We start from the raw sequence: 19,605 nt of genomic DNA on the forward strand, positions 1-19,605 counted from the left end.
CCTCTTGTAAGATCCGCCGGATTCCTTCAGTTGGGGCGTCTTTGTAGTGCTGAGGGTCTTCGGACAGGAGTTTCAGGACACGGATCTTGCCCCCGGGGCATCTGGCAAACACGTCGGTGAATGTACCGCCCCTGTCGATGGCAAATTTGAATTTATCGCCGGTCTCGCTCATTCTGTGCGATCAGTTATCCCTAAAACAGCAACAGGAAGGAAAAAAAAGTTTAATGAGATAATGACACTTGTAATGTGGAGAGTTTTTGCCAACCTGACAAGACAGCATAAAAAATAATGGCACAATGATTGTTTTCATTTTTTTATTTGCTTCTCAGATCATGTAATAAATTAGATTTTTAAGAATTATTAAACGTTGTAGACGATAAGAGGCTTAGGTCGTCTTAAATTGTTGAATTTCACCATTATTATTTTTAGCTAATAAAAAATGAAGTTTGACAGGTGTCAACTGTCAAGTCAGTTGTCACAAGATGACATTTAATTGGATCGACCCCAATTTTATTTAATCGAAGAATTTGTGAATAAATAGGATAAAGAGGGTTGTCCTTGGTTCCAAATTAACTAGAGCTTGCAGTTTATGATTTATTTGGCGTCATTTTAGGGAAGACGAAGTCCCGATCACGAATTCAGTTGCGACCGTAAGAAATTAAAGAAGCGAGTGGGATTACACAAATCCTTCCGATTAATCTCTTCCAAATATTTAATTTGTTGTGAACTTTGGAAGGCCAAAAACGAAATGAGTTTCGGCCGGGACACCTGCTCCAAAATCCATTATGTAACAGTCTTAATATTGCAGCATAGATTATCTCGTGAACTCCAAACGGGAGAGTAAAAATAGTGTCACTAACCTACCCTCACGACAGATAAAAGCGCGTACGTCCTGTATACCCCGCGTGCGGCATTAACACACCCTCTGCACAGACCAGGGGTAACAAATTACAGTTTCCTGTCTAAGAAAATTCCAAAAATTTCAAACATTCTGCAACGAACGCGGCGGGGAAACAATTCCCCGAAAACTAGCGAAATTACAGGTGCACTTACCTGGTGCCGCCGCAAGATAATAGCCGTGGCGAGGACGCGATTAATAACTGCAATCACCTGCCCATCAACGCTTATTATTACAAAGCAGAATAAACACGAACAGAGTAAACAGGTTGATAAGGCGATGAATAGTTGCTGCTTTAAAATCTTAAAATATCGCGACCTTGGAACACATTAAATGGGTTCAAATAGTGCTAGTTAAATTTAATTGTTTGTTTAAAACAATGTGAAACTTTGCAACTTTTAGGTTATGTTGACACTGTAGGAATTATTTCGATTTGGTGTAAAAATAGACAACGTTTCCGTCGATCGTTCAAACATCAGATAAGATTGAGTTTAGAGCCGTAGGCTTGAGTGCAAAAAACACTTATTGATAGTTGCACGAAAACACGGAAAAAACCTATCCATTCTTGACGAGTTTATGTTTAGTATCGCCATAAATAACAGTCACGATAATGGATGTGGACACGACAAAGCCGACCAGGACAAACATCAAAACACCGCTATGGATTTTCCCCGTTTATTAAAAACCGACAGTATATATAATACAGATATATTAATTTTCCTAACACCTAACAGACACCTTGTCATAAGACTCTAGAGTTTCTTATTGGTTGGCCTTGATGAAGTTGATGAGACCGTTGGTCGAGGAGTCATGGGATGAGACCGGTTTGTTGTCTTGCAACTCCGGCTCGATCGCCTTCGCCAACTGTTTCCCCAGCTCCACTCCCCACTGGTCGAACGAGTTGATGTTCCAGATGACACCTTGCGTGAAGATTTTGTGTTCGTAGAGCGCTGCAAAACGCTAATTAGTGCACGCTCAAGTGAGCCCAACCCCCCACCTATCAGAACCCCCAAAGTGAACGGCGTAATCCTCTTGACGACGATGCTGTTGGTGGGCCTGTTCCCCTCGAAGACCTTGTGGGGCAGGATCTTCTCGAGCGCCTCCCCTTGCAAACCCTGCTTTTGCAGTTCCTGCCTGGCTTGGTCGACGCTCTTGCCGGCCATGAGCGCCTCGGTCTGGGCCAAGAAATTGGACAGCAGTATTTTATGGTGCAGTCCGTTATTGATGGGGTTGAGGGACTGGGCCGGGGCTATGAAATCGGCGGGGATGACTCTGGTCCCTTGGTGGATCAGCTGGTAGAAGGCGTGCTGGCCGTTGGTCCCGGGCTCGCCCCACACGATGGGGCCGGTGGTGTAGTTCACCTAGAATCTCAGTCAGAGCGGCGGACGGTGCGCGACTTCACTCACCCTGGCCCCGCTGCGCGTGACGTACTTGCCGTTGCTCTCCATGTCGCCCTGCTGGAAGTAGGCGGCGAAGCGGTGCAGGTACTGGTCGTAGGGCAGCAGGGCGTGGGTCTCGGCGCCGTAGAAGTTGTGGTACCAGACACCCAAAAGGGCGAGGATCACGGGAGCCTGGAACAAATCCCGAGTGTTTTATTGTTGCCGGGGTGATGTTGTTAGTGTCATTCGCGCCAAAATGCCGTTCAGACCGCACGCGCACGGTGCCGGGGGCAAGATCACCTTCATCACCAAGCACATATGCAAGCTCGACCCTCTGGACCTGCAACGGGAGCTGCCGGGAGTGGCCCCGTTCGCGCCGTTGTACAGGAAATGCATCTACAGCATAAGGAAATGGACGATCGCCAGCCGCTGGAACCCCGTCTGTAGGGTGTACTTTCGCAGCAACTACGCCCTCTTCAAGGAGAGACGGAGACAGTTGCGCAGCAAAAGGTACAGAATGATCATCCACCCCCTGAGCAGGTTCGCCATGTTGCGGGAGATGATCGTGTGCACTTTGTGGGTGACAGTGTTCATCGTCGACCCACTGTTCGGCGCCTTCCTCTCGAACTACATCAAACCAAACGAGACCGCCTATCAAGGCGTGGTCTTGACCATCTTGAACTGTATCCTTCTAGTCGACATCATCCTCCAGTTCTTCATCGGGTTCACGATCGACCGCACCAAAGAGATAGTCCTTGACCATCGCAGGATTATAATACAGTACGTCAACACCTACTTCTTCTATGACTTCGTCCCGGTCGCCTACAGCCTCTTCTACCAAATCTCCGACGTCCCGGTCATCAAAGACTTGTTCTCCATCTCCGACAACTTCCACATCTGGATCTCGATCCCGCAGCTGTACTGTCTCCGCTTCGTCCGACTCTACTCCATGTCGATGTTCTTCAGCAACATGCTCAGCTTCTTCAGGGTTCGCGAGTCCATCGCCAAGTGCACCACCATAGCCCTGGTCATGCTGATCATCATCCACTGGTGGACGTGCATGTTGTACTTGGTCCCGGCCATCAGTTACTACCTCGGCTACCCCTTCTCCCACTCTTGGGTCCTCCGGCAGGGTCTCGGCAACAACCGCCGCACCCTCGACAACATCTACATCGAGTGCCTGCTCTGCACCGTCTGCCACTTCTTCGGCGCCGGCAAAGGCAACATCCGCACCAACAACCCCATCGAACAGCTCATCCTCTCGTTGATCCTGATGTCGGGGGTCACCTCGCACATCTACATCATCGCCATCATCCTCCAACTCTTCGGCACCATCAACGTCTCCGAAACCAAATACGAGGAGCTCATCTACCAGCTCAACGAGTACATGGTGACGAAGAAGCTGCCCCAAGTGCTGAGAAAGCGGCTCCTCATGTACTACGAGTACCGCTTCCAGAAGCAGTTTTTCATGGAGAACCTCATCTTGAACTCTCTCTCGGAGCACCTCCGCTACGAAGTGCTGCTGTACAGCTGCAGGAATCTCATCAACAAAGTCAAGCTGTTCCAGGGGGCGCCCAAAGAGGTGATCGGCGCTTTGGTGGCGATGCTCAAGCACGAGATTTTTCTGCCGAACGACCACATCATCAAACCTGACGCTCTCAACGAGCACGTCTACTTCATTTCGTACGGGACGGTGTCGGTGTATTTGCCCAACGGCAAGGAGGCGTTCCATCTCGAAGACGGTCACCACTTCGGAGAGGTTCACGTTGTTCTTCACGGCACCTTCGGCGATCAGTTTCACGCGTCGGTGATGGCGGTCGAGATCACCGAAGTCTTTTATTTGGACAAGAGGGACTTCTGGTATGTGGTGGCGACGCATCCCGAAATTGCGGATAGTTTGGAGAAGAGTGCGCTGACGAAACTGGTGGCCTACAAAGACCTGATGTCCGAATCTGCGGAGAATCTGGAGGTCGACGCTTCAGACATATTGACGGAACTGAGGAAGGGGCACATCCTAGACAGGGGGAGGAAGAGGAACTGAACGTTTCTTTTATTGTTACATTGTTGTGTTTTTAAAGTTTTTAATAAATAATTTTATCGTTAGAAACACCGACAATCCCCATTATTTACTCTTCAACTCTTTGGGGACTTTGAGTTTTAGGTTGGTATTGACAGCTGTCACCGGTGACATTCGCGGGGCGACACTTTGAAATACTCACATTCTGTTCCAACGGAGCCGTCCTGAAATGATTATCGAGGTAGTGGGCCCCCTCCAGCAACTGCAGGAAGTTTTCAAAGCCCACGGCCAACGAAATGCTGAGTCCGATGGCGGACCACAGCGAGTACCTTCCCCCGACCCAGTCCCAGAACCCAAACATGTTGGCAGGATCGATGCCGAACTCTGTCACTTTGGGGGCGTTCGTGCTCAACGCGACGAAATGCTTGGCGACAGCCGCCGGCTAAAAATCCAAAATTAAACAAAAACCCAACCAAAAACGAAAAATTACATCTTTGGCGTGATTCAAAAACCACTGTTTGGCCGACGTGGCATTCGTGATGGTCTCCTGCGTGGTGAAAGTCTTCGATGCGATGATGAAGAGAACCGACTCGGCGTCGACCTTCTTGAGCACCTCGGCCAAGTGCGTGCCGTCGATGTTGGAGACGAAGTGGAGTCTCAAGCCTCGGCCGTACGCTTTCAGCGCCTCGGTCACCATCAGCGGTCCCAAGTCTGAGCCCCCGATGCCGATGTTGACGACGTCGGTGATCGGTTTTCCTGTGTAACTAATTTTTTGCGTAAACTCGACGCGTCTCTTGCGGCGACAGATTTACCCTTTCCACTGGCCGCTCAGGACGGAGTTTGTGAATTGTTTCATGTGTTCCAGGACGGCGTTGACGTCGGGAGTCACGTCTTTGCCGTCCACCAGGATGGGCTTGTTGGAGCGGTTACGCAGAGCGGTGTGAAGCACGGCCCTGTCCTCCGTGAAGTTGATCTTTTGTCCGGCGAACATGGCATCGCGGGCCTCCTCGAGCTTGCGCGCGCGGGCCAGGGCCAAGAGAAGCTTGAGCACCTCCGAGGTGATGCGGTTCTTCGAATAATCGAGAAGAATGTCGCCATCGTGCGGAGTGTCGAGTTTCAAGCTGAAGCATCGATTATTTACAGGATTTTGCAATATTACGAGATTGTAAAAATCGCATAATTTTTAGGGGAAAACAACGTTGGCATGACTGAGAATTGTTTGTTGATGAGGCCTTGCATCAGATTTAACAGAAACAAGATTACAGAGCAAGGTTGTTTGGAGGTCATCGCAGTTTCTCCATTTTCGTGTGTTTTCTAAATGGAAGGTGGTCGGAACTCACCTGAAATTCTTAAACCTGTTCGGGTCCTGCTCGAACAGGTCTTTTATGACCAGCTTTGAGGAGTTCTTGTCGTAGAAATCCTGGAGTTGTTGCCAAGTCGGCTCTGAAGTTAAGGGTCCCACTTCCATGCTGTCAGTTGTCAAAGTCACACCTTGCGATTGCGGGGACGATTTATTGGCATGTTCGTCGCCCTCTGTGGGGCATGCGCACCGCAAGGTCTGATAAGCGTAGACGAAGAATTTTAAACGTGCAAAACGAGCCGAACCAAACCAGAATCTCATCTGTCCCTCAAGATACAATAAAATACATCTCGATAAACAATCCTGTACTTACCTTGCTTAATTTTTTTGTATTCAATCAAAAAAACTCAAAAAACTTGACATTTTGCAAAATTTTTTGACAATTCGCCTGACAATGACAGTTACGTCCACCGCCTTCGCGATCGAAATTCTCGTTTGTCACAGGACAGCAATGAAAGTCAAATTATTGAAAAAATTTAATCGCTCCTTAATTAACAATCCTAAACTTTATTGATTTCTTTCAATTTCTCTTCTTGATACTTGTAATGCAAATCCATGCAGTCGTTGTTGTCAATGTGGACCCAGCCTGTGGACTTCATGTGGTACACCCTGACAATACCTCCTGAGTAAGCGTCTCTGTGTGTGGCGTGATAGATGGCGCGGCGACCCAAGTCATACGCTTCCTCATCCTTCAAATCCCACTTGTATCCAGAATCCAAAACACCAAATGCATAGATGGAGCCAGAACCCACACTGAAGACTTTTCCAGGAGTGCGCGTCCCTTCTGAATCTACATAGTACAACTGGGGCCCGCGTTTGTCCCACCCTGCCAGCATCATTCCCATGGACAGTCCCATTCCTTTGTAGTTGTACACCATGTTGGCCATCAATTTAGATGCTGCAGCTACTGAAATGCGCTCCCTGTTGCGCAACTCGTACATGCGACACTGCTTAGCCAGGACGCGATCCCAGTAGACGCAATCAGCAGCGCCACCAGCCAGAGTACCTAAACAAAACCTTTAATATGTTGGGGTTGCCAATTATACAATCATACCCAACAGAAAATCGTTGATTTCCACAATTTTCTTCATGGTTTGGGACCCGATAAATTGTCCACCGGTGGCTCGCGAGTCCACCGCCAGAACTACACCTCCTTCATACATGAATCCTAGAGTGGTAGTACCGTGATCAAATTTGATTTTTATGTCGCGGCCTGACTCGTCTTTGGAGAAGTGGCCCAGGTTTTCGGCCGGCTACAATTGTCATAATCAAATTTGATAATGGGACTTGGGGTAACTTACGTTGGCGAACGGGGGTACACTCAGATGGGTATTCAACGTGAAATTGTTGCTCATTTTAACAATTTCATTGTGAATGTGGTCTTCTCGGTTAAAAGTGTCGAAATCAGACATTCCACATAATTCTGCCAGAGCCATTTTCGCGTAATTCTTTGGAGAAAACTGATTCAAATGACGATGCGAAAACAATCAGAACATAACCTCACTCTATCTGTCAAAATACTGCTTTGTAGGGGAGGTGGCTCGGATCACACTCGGCGATTGTGTGTTGTGTCTACAATGTCAGCTGTTTCTGTTTATTTACATTTTACGAATCTGTAACGAAGTGCTAGAAATGAAAAAGTAAAAAGTGACTGAAATATGTCGGCGCTGGAAGATGTACAGAATCAAAAATCGTTCCAATATTTGTTCGAGGTCGAAACTGTGGCGCAAGACATTTTGACCGACAAAGACACCAAACTAGATTTGTCCAACGCTCGAAATAAATTCAGGGAAGCTTTAAGAGCCTTGGAGGGAAGCGAAGATCGGAGAACTTGGATGCAAATGGGGTCCGTGTACATAGAGCGCCCCACTCGAGAATGCAAAGACATTTTAAAGAATGGTTTGTAGGTTAGATCATTTTGACAGTTGTGTAATGTTTGTGTTTACAGAACTTGCGAACGCCGATAAAGATATCCAGGAATTAGATAAAAGTATTAAAAATAAGCTACATAAGTTGAGGGATTTGGAACATGAACCTAGATTAGAAGGATTCACTTTGAAGCCAATTTCTGCAGCTGAGGCCAAAACACTGCATAAAGCGTTTGGGTTGCTGTAATTGTAGCAAATTAAATAATTACATACAGAATAACCTCCACTCATAAATTGTTGTAGACCCTGAAATAACGTTTGTTGAAAAAACTAATTTGACATTTCCACCTTCAACCTAACCTCATTTTTGATAAGCTTTAATTTAATTATCAATAAATGGTGGCTATCATGAAAGCCGCGGCGGGTTTTGTGATTTATAAAAAATCTTGTGACGCTATTTTGTATCTTTTGTTGCAAACTTCGTACGGGGAACACCATTGGACTCCACCTAAAGGTGCCGTCACAATATATTTTTATATCTTTACGTAATTAATTGTCCGATTAGGACATGTGGATCCCGGGGAGACGGAGATGACGACGGCCATCAGAGAAACCGTGGAAGAGTCGGGTTTGAAAAAAGGTGATTTGAAAATTTACGAAGACGTGAAGAGGATCTTGAATTATAAAGTGAATGGGAAGCCAAAGGTTGTAACTTATTGGCTCGCCGAGTTGGTGAACCCCCAGGCTAAGGTGAAACTGTCTGAGGAACACCAGGATTACAAATGGCTGAATATCGACGAGGCGTGTGTTTATGGCAAATATCCCGATCTCCAGGAGGCGCTCAAATACTTCGACAATTACATACGTAGCAATAAATTAAATTGATTGTTGCCGAATAAAAATAGAATGTAATTAGTGGAGTTGGTTTTTGTAATTGCGTAACCTTAGCCACTTCCACTTATTCACGATGATGAGTCATATGGCAGATGGCGACGTGACGTTCTAAAAAACAAAACCTGTCAAACTGTCAAAGTTTCTCGTTGGTTAAATTAAATAAAATCGGTATTATTTACGTGAGATTGACTTGTTGGTGGCCAAGTGTGTGGCGGAATATTCGATCAAGATGAGTTTTTTTGGGAAAATGTTCGGGAAGAAGGAGGAGAAGGCCCCTTCGACGGGTGAGGCCATCCAGAAGCTGAAGGAAACGGAAGACATGCTCATCAAGAAACAGGAATATCTGGAAGCTAAAATCGACCAGGAAGTTGTGATAGCGAAGAAAAATGCATCAAAAAATAAACGAGGTAAGCGCCGTGGCTGTCATTGACCCACCATAATTGCTTTGTTAGTCACAAATTCACCGTTTGTCAGAAATCGCGTTTTCTAAATTAATTTTCGCAAACAGCGGCGATCCAGGCCCTCAAAAGGAAGAAGCGGTACGAAAAGCAGCTCCAACAGATCGATGGCACCCTCAGCACAATCGAAGTGCAAAGGGAGGCCTTGGAAGGTGCCAACACGAACACGGCGGTTCTCAAGACCATGAAGAACGCAGCGGACGCTCTCAAAAATGCTCACCTCAACATGTAAGTATTCGATTTTACGTTAGCGCTTGGAGCCGACCGTCGCAAGAATTTTTGATGCCGCGTCAAGTAAAAATTTGGTAAAAACGCAATTTTAAGAGTCGCTCCGTGGTTTGCAGGGACGTGGACGAGGTACACAATATGATGGACGACATCGCCGATCAGCAAGATTTATCGAACGAAATCTCGAATGCGATCAGTAATCCAATCGGTTTCGGGGAGGATATGGACGAGGATGAGCTCGAGAAGGAACTGGAAGCGCTCGAGGAAGAAGCCATGGATGAGCACTTGTTCAAAGTGCCCCATCCGCACGAGTTGCCGGCCGTGCCTACTGGAGAAATCGCCAAACCCAAGCCGTCCAGTGAGTATCCAGTCGTTCTGGTCGACAATTTGATTTTAAACGGTCACAATTACAGAAAAAGTCGAGGATGAAGACGACATGAAGGAATTGGAGAATTGGGCTTCGTAATTTTCGCACTTTAACCACCACTGTAACAGTTGTCTGTCACACTATACAGCTGCAGTAATGTAGGCACATCGATCAACTGTTAGAAATGCAATCGCTTCGAGCATCGTTTGCTTTTTAAATGTACATAAACTGGTATATAATAATGATATAAGCTAAACATTGTGTAATCTAATAATTACTGTTGGATCATGATTTTACTATTGTTTTTGGTAGGTAATAAATATTACATTAAATAATAATTTCATTATGCCAATAGACAAAACTGTCCATAATGGAAACGTAAGACAAAGCAAGACATTTTTAAAATATAAATACTGTTTTTTTGCGACTGGAGCTCTCAAATCGAAATCTAATGATAAATAGCGACATTATCAAATTGTTGCGATTATGCAATTTAAACAAAATATCAAAGAACTGTTTAAATGATGATAGGTGTTGGGTATTTCATGTGTTAGCTCAGATTGCAAATTTTCTATCTGCGTAAACAAATCTTAATTAACTTTTTTTGTAATTATATACAGAAAATTAAATCGGATGTATTTCGTTTTCGTATAATAATCTAATGTTTTCATTGCGCGCTCTGGAACATGCTCTGCATGAAGAATAAAAGATTACGCGTATTATCACATTCCAGGTTCCAGGAGTTGGTATTTTCAGAGATAACGGTATTTTATTTGAAGAAAAAGTGAGGTTATGAGGGTTGTATTGTAGCTGAAGGTGGCAACACTGTTGGAAAATTTAAAAACAAACGTGAATCGTGGACGTGTGGTGGTGAGTGATTGGTGTGAGAAAAACTTTTTGTCGGCGAAGATGCCCAAAAGGAGGAATTTAGATTCGGAAGAACCTTCCAAGAGGAAGAGGTTGAAATCTGTATCGGACAAGGAACAAAACGGCGACAACGTGAACTTAACCAAACAAGCGAAGAAGTTTCAAAAGGAGAATATTCGATGGTCAGACTCGGACATTCTCGAATTGCTTCAAAAAATAGAAGAAAACATTCCCCGCGACGATAGTTTGTCGCATTCGTCCCGTTTGGAAAAACTCAATTGGGCAAACATCACCGTCAAGACGTACTCGGTGAAAGAGTGCCAAGAAGTGTGGACGCACTTGTACAGGCAGGTGAGAAAGTTTCGCTTTTTGAGTGAGGTCGTGGTCGACGCGAAAGAATTGGTGAAAGCGGCCAAATCGTCTTCAGCTCCGAAGCACCCGGACAGGCCGAAGCAGCCCTACAACAGTTTCATGTTCTACATGGAAAACAAACGACAGGAGGTGATGAAAGAATACCCCACGCTCGCCCCGAACGATGTGGTGCGAAAAATGGCACAGTTGTTCAAAAAGTTGCCCCCACAAGAGAGAGAAGTGTACGAAGAGAAGGCCAAAGCTGCCAGACTAGAATACGCAGAAAAGATGCGAGTATTCTACGAGAAATATCCGGAAGTGCTGAAAAAAAGGCTAGGTAAGGGGAAATCGGTGCAGGCGGAGCCGGGTCAGGGCCCCCCTGAGAAGCCCAAGACTCCGTTCGAGCTGTACGCGCAGGTGGAAGCAGAAAAAGAAGAGAGCGACGAGTTGAAGCTTTCGGTGGACCATCGAGAGCTTTGGGAGGAATTACCCGAGACGGACAAAATGTTTTGGATAAGGTGGGCGGAGGAGCGATACACTAAGTACTTGAAAGACCTGAAAGAGTACCTCAAGGTGCACCCCGAGTATCAGCCGGAAAAAATCAGGCCCGTACTAAGTAAGAAGGAAAGAATGCTCAAAGACCGGTGTTCCGGGAGGCCGCAAAGGCCCCCGCGCACCGCCTACCACTTGTTCACCAAAATGATGTTGGAGAGCGACAAAGTGCAAGGGCTGAACAGCAGGCACGTGGTTAACTACAGTGCTGAGAAGTGGAAGGCTTGCACCGAGACGGAAAAGAGAGAATACAAGACTAGAGTGGACCAGATGTGGACCATCTACTATGCACGCCTGGAAGACTACTTGATGACTCTTCCTGCCGAAGAAAGGAACAGAGTTCGGGAGGAAGAAAACGCGAGAAGGATCGAATCGAAAACGACGAAAGAAGCGTCGAAGGGGAAACTGAAGAAGCCGCAAGCGCCTCCCACCACGGAGTACAAATACTTTGTGAGCTTGTACAAGGGGAAGGAGGACCCGGCTCAAGTCTGGAATGGCATGGCCGACGAAGAGAAGAAAGTGTACGAAGAGGAGCTGCAGCGGGAGCGGCGGGAGTATATCAAGGTGTACGAGGAGTTTTTGAAGAGTTTGAGCAGAGAGGAGTTGGAAAAGTTGGGAGAGGGACTCGGCGATCGATACACTTCGAGTGAGTCAGACTCGGCGACATCAGAAGAGGAGAGCGAAGATTAAATCATTGATATTCATATCAGCGATGATTTTGTACGTTTTGTACGTTTTGTTGTGTTTAGTTGTTGAGAGATAATAAACGATCATTACTTCATGCTATCGCTTATTTTTAATTCCTTGCGATAAAACACAGATATGTAATTGCAACGATTTAGGTTGCACAAAGCTAACCAGAACTGTTGTGAATTGCGAACGTGCTTCATTGATGAATCGACGCCGCGTCGTCGCACAAAGCTCGAAGCGTCCATTTACAAACCAGTACCTGATGTGTGTTCACGCAAAATGAGTTTCTTCAAAAAAGTGTTCGGCGAAAAAGCCAAGCCAGCACCGACTCTCCCGCAAGCAATAAGACGGCTTAAGTTGACCCAAGATGTGCTACTCAAAAGACAGGCCGCCTTGGAAGACAAGATCAAGAAGGAAATCGCCACAGCGAGAAAGAACGCATCCACCAACAAAAAACGTAAACCGTTGGTAAAGCTGACGCGGCTGTGTCGAACTTTTGGAAATTTCAGTTGCTTTGCAAGCCGTGCAGAAAAAGAAGCGGTTCGAACGGCAGCTCCAGCAGCTCGACGGGGCCCTGACGACGCTCGAGGCGCAACTGGAGATATTGGAAAGCGCCAACACTAACACTCTGGCGGTGGCGTCCATGGAGAAGGCGTCGAAAGCGTTGAAGGCCACGCAGAAGGATCTGTAAGAGAGGTGGTGTGCAGGGATTCGGTAAGATTTGCTGTTGCAGGGATGTGGCCAAAGTGGAGCAGATTCTGGACGAAATGGCGGCGCAACGAGAGGTCGCTGGTGAGATTGCGGATGCGATTAGCCAACCGGTGGGTTTCGAGGACGACTTCGACGAGGACGAGCTCGAGAGGGAGCTGCAAGAGCTGGAAGATCTCGAGGACTCGTCCGTCGACAGACTGTTACCGACCGTGCCACAAGAGGATATTAAAGATAAAGCTGTGAAAAGTAAGTTGCGGGAGGCGTCTCCGACGTGAGGTGTAATCGAATGGTTTCAGAAGCAGCAAAAGAAGCTTTAGCAGCGTCTTAACCGGACCATTAGCAATAGTGTGAAGAGAAGCTTGTATTTTCATATGGAATTTAGGCTTTATATGCTCTGTTAGTTCTGTTGTTAAAATATGCCGTCTGTGATTGTTTTTCTTGTATTGCGACAGTTTTAGAGTAAATTTTCAAGCGAGGTTCACATGATTTTGAATATTCCGGCGCAGGTTTGCAGTGCAGCGCGCCAGGTGGCGCCACTTGATTAATCGATACCATAGATAAAATAAAACAGAGATTTTATGTTATCTATGATTGATACATAGACAACACAGTAAACCTATACAACGCAATCTCCTACGCATTTTCCCCGTTTTTTAAAAACGCACCCACGCCGTCAGGGGACCCTGCCGTTTTATTAAAATAAAAATCGCGGAAACATGTCAAAATTTAAGAAATTATATTTTGACATATCAAGTCATAAATACCTAATAAATTTACTTATGAGAATTTGCAGCGTGCAAAGGGTATTACGCTCTTAAAACAAGCACTTTACCCAAAACTTGATGGTCTTAAGTTTTTTTGTTCGATTGAAATTTGATTAAAAAATGTTTCGAGTGGATGTTTTGACAGTGAAAAAACAAATGAGAAATGAAGTCGAGTTATGTCAAATGTATTAAAGATGTCGGTATAGATTAATTTGTAATAATGAGATTATTGCTCGCGTTGTAATGTTTTAATTAGAGCAGCTGATGGAAAACAGGATTTTCCATTTTCCGGTGGTTGGTACGAATCGATGAGAGCCGACTTACGGGTGTCAGATGTGGCCAAATTTTCTCTCCGCTCGGGGCAACAATCAGCGAATAAAAGTGAAAAGGAGAGGAATTGCGATCGGAATCTGCCGATTAGAGAAGCCAACACAAACAAGTTAGTCGGAGAGAAATCTGTCCTCGATCTGCGAATCATTTCCTCGCAGTGGGTCACACCAACACGACACCCGATTTGTTACAAGTTCTTTATTATAAAAGTAATACACGTAATATCATACACTGTACATGTCGCGACCCGGAAATGTTCCAGGACCGCCCTAAAGCTACCACATAAAGAAGTTTACCAGTGCGAGCACCATCTAGGCGATATTGACAAAAACGAAAGTCGAAAGGACAGAGTCGAGCAATTTGAAAGTAATGATGTTTCAATAAATAAAATTTTTGTTAATATGCAGCACCAGGTGGTGCCGTCGGAGGCAAACTTCTTTATTAGACCGTCGCCCATCGGTTGGCCGTTCAGGCGAACCGTCCAGTCTTACTGATCCTCGAAATTTTGTTGTCCAGGTGCGTCTCGGTGGCGGTCAAGTCGTCGCCGATTGGCAGGCCGGACACGTCGACGAAGCTGTCCAGGTGCTCGGAAGCTTCGGTGTCGAGGTCGGTTCGTGCCTCGTACGGAACTCTCGTCTCCACCACGTCAGAAGCGGAAGTGTGGGTGTCATCGGAGGAGTTGGCCTCGGCGGCGTCCACGAACGCGCTCGACAACTCCCCGTCCAGTTTGCTGACGGTCTGGGTGGCCACGTCGTACATGAAAATCTCCTTGTCCTTGCCGCCGTCGTTCGCCCTGAAACGCACTCTTTAGACTGCCTCTCCGATAAAACTCTGTTAGCTCACCCCGTCACCAGCAAGATCACCGCCTGCTTGTCGCTCCTGGTGCGATTCTCCTTCTCCAGAAACTTGTTGAAGTTCTCCCGGGTGGGATTCTCGAGTAGATCTTTCAGGCGTCCCTCCACCAGCTCCACTTCTTCGATTTTGGCCTCGCGCACGTTGCGCGTCGACGAAAAGTCGTACGCGACGGGGGCCAAAACCACCACGCTCGAGATTTTCTTCCCCTTGAGTTCCGGGACGTCAGGGATGGGGAACTGCGCCCCGCTCACCTTCAACGGCAAATACCTGTTGTACTTCGCGTCGTTGAGCACCACCGGCTCCACCTGCGTCGCGTCATCTTTAACGTACGCCTCTTGGACTTGCTGACCCCGATCGCTCTCCGGGTCGTATCGGACAACTTTCATCTGCACCTCGGGCTTCACCGTGACTTCGTGGATTTCTGACTCTTCCGCGTCGAACTCCGGAGCCGCCACGGACAGCTGTGGGGCGCTTCCGGCCGCCTGGATCTGCTGCGCCCCTCCGGCGCTGTAAAAGTTAGCCAGTTGGTCCGGAGGCAGCGCCGATATGGGAATGTCGCCGACTTTGTCGTAATCGAGAACGGAAATGTCGGCGTGGTTCAGGATCCCAGAAGAAAGAAGTTGCTGGCGGAGGTCGTCCGGTACCTCGTCCGGGAGTTGGGCGTTCAGTATCTTCGGGTCTTTAGTCGTGGTGGATGGCTTCTCGGGTTCTTGAGTCGTGGTGGTTGTGGGAGTTGTCGAATACGTGGTGCTTCTGGGAGTTGTGGAGTACGTGATGGGTTTCGGTGTAGACTGGTACAAGTTGAGCTGTTGGGACTGTTGGAAGTTGTAGAATTGAGGAGAGGACTGACGGATCGACTCTTGGAGGGCGTTGGCTTCGCGGAGTTGTTGCTGGATCTTCTGATTATGGTCGGTAGAGCCGAGCTGATTTGAGGATTGTTGGGCTTGAGGCTGGTATTGGGGCTGTTGATGATTTTGAAATTGAGATTGAGGAGATTGTTGAAGAGACGGAGACTTGAAGGGCTCCTCTACCGAAATGTGTTGCTCAAATTTGGGAAGAGACTGAATCAATTCGCCACCTGGAGGAATAATACTCGGTTGTTGATTGAACTGTTGAGACTGCGAAATTATGGATTGTTGATATTGAGATTGCTGATATTGATGATGTTGAAGAGCCACCGGTTGTTGCGAATTTATTTGCTGTTGATGTTGCGGATGTTGAGGTATACCTTGCGGTTGATGTTGTGGATGTTGAGGTATACTTTGAGATTGATGTTGCGGATGTTGAGGTATACTTTGCGGTTGATGTTGTGGATGTTGAGGTATACTTTGCTGTTGATATTGAGGGGAAACTTGTTGGTGATGTTGCGAAATGGGTTGTTGATGGTGTTGCGGAATCGGTTGTTGATGAACACTTTGTTGTTGCCGCTGCGAATGATGTTGAGGTACCGTTGGTGGTTGATGATATTGAGGAGCCGTCGGTTGTTGATACTGTCCCGACGACGGTTTATGCTGCGTCACCGGTTGATGTTGAGGTTGTTGATATTGATTCCCTGTCGGTTTTTGCTGATATTGAGGTTTCTGTTGAGGCCTCTCCTCGCCGAATCTAGGAGGTCCATTCTGTTGCGAAAACTGACTGAAAACAACCGGTTTTTGAGTGATGGGAGGCGATTGAGTGGCCGGGAAGTGTGTCTGAGGTCTGAACTGTATCGGCTGTGGTTGCCTCAAACTATCAAAAGGTTGGTAAGGCACGGGTTGACGTTGTTGGAATTGAGGAGGAACCGGTCTGGGAGGAGGGAATTGTTGGTTGGTCTTAGTGGGAGGAAATTGTTGGTTGGTCTTGGTGGGAGGAAATTGTTGATTGGTCTTGGCCGGTTGAGGGAATTGAGGCAACTTAGGGAGAGTGGAATACGGAGGTTGACTCGAGCGGTAGTTTTGAGGAGTTTGTCTGTATTGACTGAATGGACGGTAGGGTTGAGGCTGGCGGAAACTCGAAGGAGGAGAATTGAAGTTGTAATTGGAGGGTCGTCTCGGGGGACTTGGAGGGAACGACGACAGTTGTCTCCCTTGGGGAAACTGAATCGAGCGGTTATCATCGGGAGATGCCTTCAAGTCTTCCGGTTTGCTGGACCTCTTGTCATAATCGAAACCTTCTTTCCCAAAAGTCACTTTGACTCCGCTGGGGCTGTGATAAGTTTCTGAATCCGGTCGGATAATCGTTCGGAGGGTTGTGCTCGGAGGTGGCGCCGAAGTGACGACTTCTTGGTGGTGGTAGGTTTGCGGGGGCGGCTCCTCGTGCTCGTCCTGCACCGGCGGCGAAATCGCAGGGATCGGCTTGTCATAAATAATGCTGTCCTTGCCGTGCCCGTTGGGATTCTTCTTGTACTTGACGTAGAACACCTGCACTTGCTCTTTCTTCTTCGGTGGCGGTGCCGGGGGCGCCGGTGGCGGCGGCAGCGTCACGTTCGACTCCTTGATGATGATCTCGATGATGGGTTCGGGCTCCTTGATGTAGACCGGTCTCTCGATGATGTGCTTTTGCGGTGGTCCATAAACGTTCTCGCTAAGGTGGTTATTATCGGTTAAGAGGTCATCAGGGCCATCTGCATTCAGGGACAAAGAGTTAGTATCGTACAGAGGATCTCGCTGAGAGTAGTGGACGAGGGGCTCCATCTGAACAGCGTAAGGAGGCGGGGGAAGAGAATGCGGTCTACCTTTGTGAAACGGCGAGTAGGACCTAGGACCTGGGAAGAACTGAGAGTGGTAGATTGGAATTTGGGAACCCGTGGATATCCTCCTTTCCAGTCTGTAGGCGTGGGGGCCGTTGTAGTGATGGGCTATGCTGTACTGGAGGTTGCGCTTGCCCCTGCCGTCGTCCTTCTTTTTGGAGCGCTGCTCGTCCGAGGCCAAGGCCGCGATCACGCAGCCTACTAACACCTGCGACCAAAAGAAAGGTTACTGGTAATTTCTTCTCGGTGCTGCCGCGACGGCTCAATTTCTACCACAACTAAAACATTGTCCTTTAAAGGCCTCTCGAAAGCCGACCGTTTGTCCTTTTACAAGCGGAATGCGCCGCCTCTGAATCACCAAGTTTCCAATTAATACATAATTCAACACGGACGACGCGTTTTCTACAGCTAACGGAACTGGAAATGGGTCGACCAAGAAAACGAAAGTTCTTGCGCCACCAAACCGTCCAGATTTGGCTCTCAGACTCCAAAAAAAATCATCACTTTCTTCCCGATTCATTAGGTACGCTAAATGGCGGAAACGATTTGCATTTCCTCGTTGAATGCCTCAACGTTACGTAACGACTTTACAATTAATCGACGCTTTCCGGATTTGGGTGCAGCGATGGATTCGACGACCTTCACCTAGAACTTGGGCACTGGTCGGCTAAGGAGGTCGAAACGACAAAACAGACCATAAAACCGCAACGAGTTTTTGCGACCTACGGTTACCTCTACGTTGCGAATCGTCGTCACAGTTCACAGGATAATTAACGAAAACGCGGATTCGCATAATTTGCATGGGAAAAAAGGAAGTCGAGGGTTTTGGACGTTTTCCATTGTTCAAGTCCGGCCATTTATCATCGAAAAATCGTTTTAATTGTATCGATTACACAATCGAAAGGCGATGGGAAAAACTGAAGCGCTTAATTTCCATAATTAGGGACAGTAAAGTGCGTGGGAGTGTGACGTAAGTGGATTAAGTGTTGTGTTTGCAAATCTGAAGTAAAGTGGAATCTGTGCAAGAAAATTGTGAAACTTTGCAACGAGGATTTTTTTCGAAGAAAACGATGTTACGAGAAAAAGGATAAGATCTGTGGCGAGTTCACATCAAAATGAAAGTGTAGCTCGACGGTTTTTTAAATTTTGCAATTGCGTACTTGCATTTGAGAAATCAAACTTGAAGTCCGGCTCACGTGAAGGACCGTCTCGACGTTTCCACCGAAGCGCGCGTCCGTCGCAGCAGTAAAAGTGACAAATTGGTTTAGAAAACTCGCCCACGATTCGAAATTAATTTGTATCATCGAGTTCGAAAATGCATCTTTTTGCAATTAGAAAGTAAGCAAATGACTTAAGTTGAGTCATACAGTATGTTATAATTTAATCTATTACGAGATGTCGATAAGTAGCGCTTTTTGGGAGAAATCTGCGACAGAAGCTCGAATGGGATCGATCGCATTTATGAAGTGACACGCGAGACCGTTTTGGGGCAATTTGGCCAACCCACTGTGCAGAGCACGTGCAGAAAACGGTACAATAAACATAATTCTTTATTTATTCCACAAACAAATTTCCAAATCGGTGTCAGATTTTGAGGTCGGTCAATTAGCTCCGACGTGAATGTTTATTTGATCGTTAACTCTAGCCCAAGCGCCATTTTCGCAGACTCTCCTTGCCCAAAAAAAAAATTAATCGCCAACCAATCGAGTGTCACTACAACCTGCGCCCCTACTTTCACATGCAACACAGCCGCCGCAACGATCGATTTTTTGTAGCGTTTTTTGCAGCCACCCAAACCGGTACTTTCATTCCGCGATTAGATTTTGGAAAAAGCTGGTTAGTGCTACAGGGGTGCCACAAAAGAGGCGTAAAGCGACACTCACTATCGTCTTAATCCACATCATGAAGACACTTCACACTCGCACAACGAACCGATCAAGAGTCCATCGCGTTCGCCAGTACTGACGGTACCGACACTAACGCGAAGAAGCTGCGGATCTCGACGGTGCCGCGCCAGAGAAGGGGAAGAAAGGGGCTTGTAGAAAGTTGCCCCGCCGCTGGCGGTTAGATCCGTGGTTTACTACCGTGTCAAGTATTGTTTGATCGACGAAAAAACACCACGCTCTTATGCAACGCGACGGGTTGGATTGGGAAAACGAAGTACCACTGGAGGTTGGTCAGTAGGTAGCGGTAATGCGACGGGAAATTATTTTTAAATGCGCGTATGGTGTGTTCTTAAAATCGAAAGTACGAAAAAAGTACTCGCCGGAACATCCTTCAATTATCTA

At 46.9% G+C, this 19,605-nt stretch overlaps 9 protein-coding genes across 13 annotated transcripts in view; 5 read left to right on the forward strand and 4 right to left on the reverse strand.

Annotated features, from left to right (window-relative positions):
• The window catches only part of LOC138124287 (5-oxoprolinase), a 129,410-nt gene extending 127,987 nt beyond the window's left edge, over positions 1 to 1,423 (reverse strand). For all 3 annotated transcript variants that reach the window (XM_069039273.1, XM_069039275.1, XM_069039274.1), the window contains exons 1-2: positions 1,054 to 1,423; positions 2 to 191 (exon numbers count right to left, since the gene is read on the reverse strand). In XM_069039273.1, coding sequence (XP_068895374.1) covers positions 2 to 172 — 171 coding nt within the window. In that variant the 5' untranslated portion in view covers positions 173 to 191; positions 1,054 to 1,423. The remainder of the gene's footprint in view (position 1; positions 192 to 1,053) is intronic.
• A 136-nt stretch (positions 1,424 to 1,559) lies between these two features.
• On the reverse strand, positions 1,560 to 6,082 carry Pgi (glucose-6-phosphate isomerase). Of its 2 annotated transcripts, XM_069039306.1 has the most exons (8): positions 5,968 to 6,082; positions 5,635 to 5,915; positions 5,107 to 5,415; positions 4,785 to 5,058; positions 4,497 to 4,736; positions 2,305 to 2,469; positions 1,896 to 2,259; positions 1,560 to 1,848 (listed from the first exon to the last, which is right to left on the reverse strand). In XM_069039306.1, exons 2-8 carry the CDS (start codon positions 5,913 to 5,915, stop codon positions 1,661 to 1,663), a joined length of 1,821 nt encoding a protein of 606 aa, XP_068895407.1. In that variant the 5' UTR covers positions 5,968 to 6,082; the 3' UTR covers positions 1,560 to 1,660. The 2 variants fall into 2 exon arrangements, with proteins under 2 accessions (XP_068895407.1, XP_068895408.1); XM_069039307.1 differs by lacking the exons at positions 4,497 to 4,736; positions 4,785 to 5,058; positions 5,107 to 5,415; positions 5,635 to 5,915; positions 5,968 to 6,082 and adding an exon at positions 3,074 to 4,291.
• Positions 6,083 to 6,117: 35 nt separating this feature from the next.
• Positions 6,118 to 7,092, reverse strand: Prosbeta5 (Proteasome beta5 subunit). The gene is made up of 3 exons (XM_069039380.1): positions 6,956 to 7,092; positions 6,709 to 6,907; positions 6,118 to 6,660 (listed from the first exon to the last, which is right to left on the reverse strand). Exons 1-3 carry the CDS (start codon positions 7,088 to 7,090, stop codon positions 6,155 to 6,157), a joined length of 840 nt encoding a protein of 279 aa, XP_068895481.1. The 5' UTR covers positions 7,091 to 7,092; the 3' UTR covers positions 6,118 to 6,154.
• A 220-nt stretch (positions 7,093 to 7,312) lies between these two features.
• Positions 7,313 to 7,808, forward strand: Pdrg1 (Pdrg1 prefoldin-like subunit). Its single transcript, XM_069039409.1, has 2 exons — positions 7,313 to 7,553; positions 7,603 to 7,808. The coding sequence occupies exons 1-2, from the start codon at positions 7,313 to 7,315 to the stop codon at positions 7,767 to 7,769; spliced, it is 408 nt and encodes a 135-aa protein (XP_068895510.1). The 3' UTR covers positions 7,770 to 7,808.
• On the forward strand, positions 7,626 to 8,442 carry Datp (purine phosphoribosyltransferase family protein Apf). Its single transcript, XM_069039400.1, has 3 exons — positions 7,626 to 7,765; positions 7,826 to 8,036; positions 8,088 to 8,442. Exons 2-3 carry the CDS (start codon positions 7,919 to 7,921, stop codon positions 8,405 to 8,407), a joined length of 438 nt encoding a protein of 145 aa, XP_068895501.1. The 5' UTR covers positions 7,626 to 7,765; positions 7,826 to 7,918; the 3' UTR covers positions 8,408 to 8,442.
• Positions 8,443 to 8,505: 63 nt separating this feature from the next.
• shrb (charged multivesicular body protein shrub) lies at positions 8,506 to 9,807 on the forward strand. Its single transcript, XM_069039390.1, has 4 exons — positions 8,506 to 8,823; positions 8,925 to 9,102; positions 9,219 to 9,460; positions 9,516 to 9,807. The coding sequence occupies exons 1-4, from the start codon at positions 8,646 to 8,648 to the stop codon at positions 9,566 to 9,568; spliced, it is 651 nt and encodes a 216-aa protein (XP_068895491.1). The 5' UTR covers positions 8,506 to 8,645; the 3' UTR covers positions 9,569 to 9,807.
• Positions 9,808 to 10,183: 376 nt separating this feature from the next.
• Positions 10,184 to 12,020, forward strand: LOC138124314 (nucleolar transcription factor 1-like). The gene has a single exon (XM_069039327.1). It carries the CDS (start codon positions 10,379 to 10,381, stop codon positions 11,927 to 11,929), a length of 1,551 nt encoding a protein of 516 aa, XP_068895428.1. The 5' UTR covers positions 10,184 to 10,378; the 3' UTR covers positions 11,930 to 12,020.
• A 33-nt stretch (positions 12,021 to 12,053) lies between these two features.
• LOC138124358 (charged multivesicular body protein 4-like) lies at positions 12,054 to 13,116 on the forward strand. Its single transcript, XM_069039391.1, has 4 exons — positions 12,054 to 12,386; positions 12,439 to 12,616; positions 12,663 to 12,886; positions 12,937 to 13,116. The coding sequence occupies exons 1-4, from the start codon at positions 12,209 to 12,211 to the stop codon at positions 12,966 to 12,968; spliced, it is 612 nt and encodes a 203-aa protein (XP_068895492.1). The 5' UTR covers positions 12,054 to 12,208; the 3' UTR covers positions 12,969 to 13,116.
• An 801-nt stretch (positions 13,117 to 13,917) lies between these two features.
• LOC138124292 (uncharacterized) lies at positions 13,918 to 19,359 on the reverse strand. 2 transcript variants are annotated; one of them, XM_069039289.1, is made up of 4 exons: positions 19,201 to 19,359; positions 17,303 to 17,525; positions 14,578 to 17,191; positions 13,918 to 14,527 (listed from the first exon to the last, which is right to left on the reverse strand). In XM_069039289.1, the coding sequence occupies exons 1-4, from the start codon at positions 19,219 to 19,221 to the stop codon at positions 14,203 to 14,205; spliced, it is 3,183 nt and encodes a 1,060-aa protein (XP_068895390.1). In that variant the 5' UTR covers positions 19,222 to 19,359; the 3' UTR covers positions 13,918 to 14,202. The 2 variants fall into 2 exon arrangements, with proteins under 2 accessions (XP_068895390.1, XP_068895389.1); XM_069039288.1 differs by having other exon boundaries at positions 14,578 to 17,525.
• Between the last annotated feature and the right edge of the window lie 246 nt (positions 19,360 to 19,605).

The sequence above is a fragment of the Tenebrio molitor genome, chromosome 2 (assembly GCF_963966145.1).
Source record: "Tenebrio molitor chromosome 2, icTenMoli1.1, whole genome shotgun sequence".
In the NCBI taxonomy this organism is placed as follows: Eukaryota; Metazoa; Arthropoda; class Insecta; order Coleoptera; family Tenebrionidae; genus Tenebrio; species Tenebrio molitor.

Coding starts and splice junctions, on each gene's coding strand:
- shrb (XM_069039390.1), top strand. CDS start 8,646: ATGAGTTTTTTTGGGAAAATGTTCGGGAAGAAGGAGGAGAAGGCCCCT. Junction 8,824..8,924: donor TGCATCAAAAAATAAACGAG/GTAAGCGCCGTG, acceptor TTTCGCAAACAG/CGGCGATCCAGGCCCTCAAA. Junction 9,461..9,515: donor CGCCAAACCCAAGCCGTCCA/GTGAGTATCCAG, acceptor TCACAATTACAG/AAAAAGTCGAGGATGAAGAC.
- LOC138124292 (XM_069039288.1), bottom strand. CDS start 19,221: ATGATGTGGATTAAGACGATA. Junction 17,526..19,200: donor TGATGTGGATTAAGACGATA/GTGAGTGTCGCT, acceptor TTTTGGTCGCAG/GTGTTAGTAGGCTGCGTGAT. Junction 14,528..14,577: donor GTGATCTTGCTGGTGACGGG/GTGAGCTAACAG, acceptor AGTGCGTTTCAG/GGCGAACGACGGCGGCAAGG.
- Prosbeta5 (XM_069039380.1), bottom strand. CDS start 7,090: ATGGCTCTGGCAGAATTATGTGGAATGTCTGATTTCGACACTTTTAAC. Junction 6,908..6,955: donor GTGTACCCCCGTTCGCCAAC/GTAAGTTACCCC, acceptor TGACAATTGTAG/CCGGCCGAAAACCTGGGCCA. Junction 6,661..6,708: donor AATCAACGATTTTCTGTTGG/GTATGATTGTAT, acceptor GGTTTTGTTTAG/GTACTCTGGCTGGTGGCGCT.
- LOC138124358 (XM_069039391.1), top strand. CDS start 12,209: ATGAGTTTCTTCAAAAAAGTGTTCGGCGAAAAAGCCAAGCCAGCACCG. Junction 12,617..12,662: donor AAGGCCACGCAGAAGGATCT/GTAAGAGAGGTG, acceptor TTGCTGTTGCAG/GGATGTGGCCAAAGTGGAGC. Junction 12,887..12,936: donor TAAAGATAAAGCTGTGAAAA/GTAAGTTGCGGG, acceptor GAATGGTTTCAG/AAGCAGCAAAAGAAGCTTTA.
- LOC138124314 (XM_069039327.1), top strand. CDS start 10,379: ATGCCCAAAAGGAGGAATTTAGATTCGGAAGAACCTTCCAAGAGGAAG.
- Pdrg1 (XM_069039409.1), top strand. CDS start 7,313: ATGTCGGCGCTGGAAGATGTACAGAATCAAAAATCGTTCCAATATTTG. Junction 7,554..7,602: donor CAAAGACATTTTAAAGAATG/GTTTGTAGGTTA, acceptor TTGTGTTTACAG/AACTTGCGAACGCCGATAAA.
- Datp (XM_069039400.1), top strand. CDS start 7,919: ATGGTGGCTATCATGAAAGCCGCGGCGGGTTTTGTGATTTATAAAAAA. Junction 8,037..8,087: donor CCATTGGACTCCACCTAAAG/GTGCCGTCACAA, acceptor TTGTCCGATTAG/GACATGTGGATCCCGGGGAG.
- Pgi (XM_069039306.1), bottom strand. CDS start 5,915: ATGAGATTCTGGTTTGGTTCGGCTCGTTTTGCACGTTTAAAATTCTTC. Junction 5,059..5,106: donor CTGAGCGGCCAGTGGAAAGG/GTAAATCTGTCG, acceptor GCAAAAAATTAG/TTACACAGGAAAACCGATCA. Junction 1,849..1,895: donor CACTTTGGGGGTTCTGATAG/GTGGGGGGTTGG, acceptor AGCGTTTTGCAG/CGCTCTACGAACACAAAATC.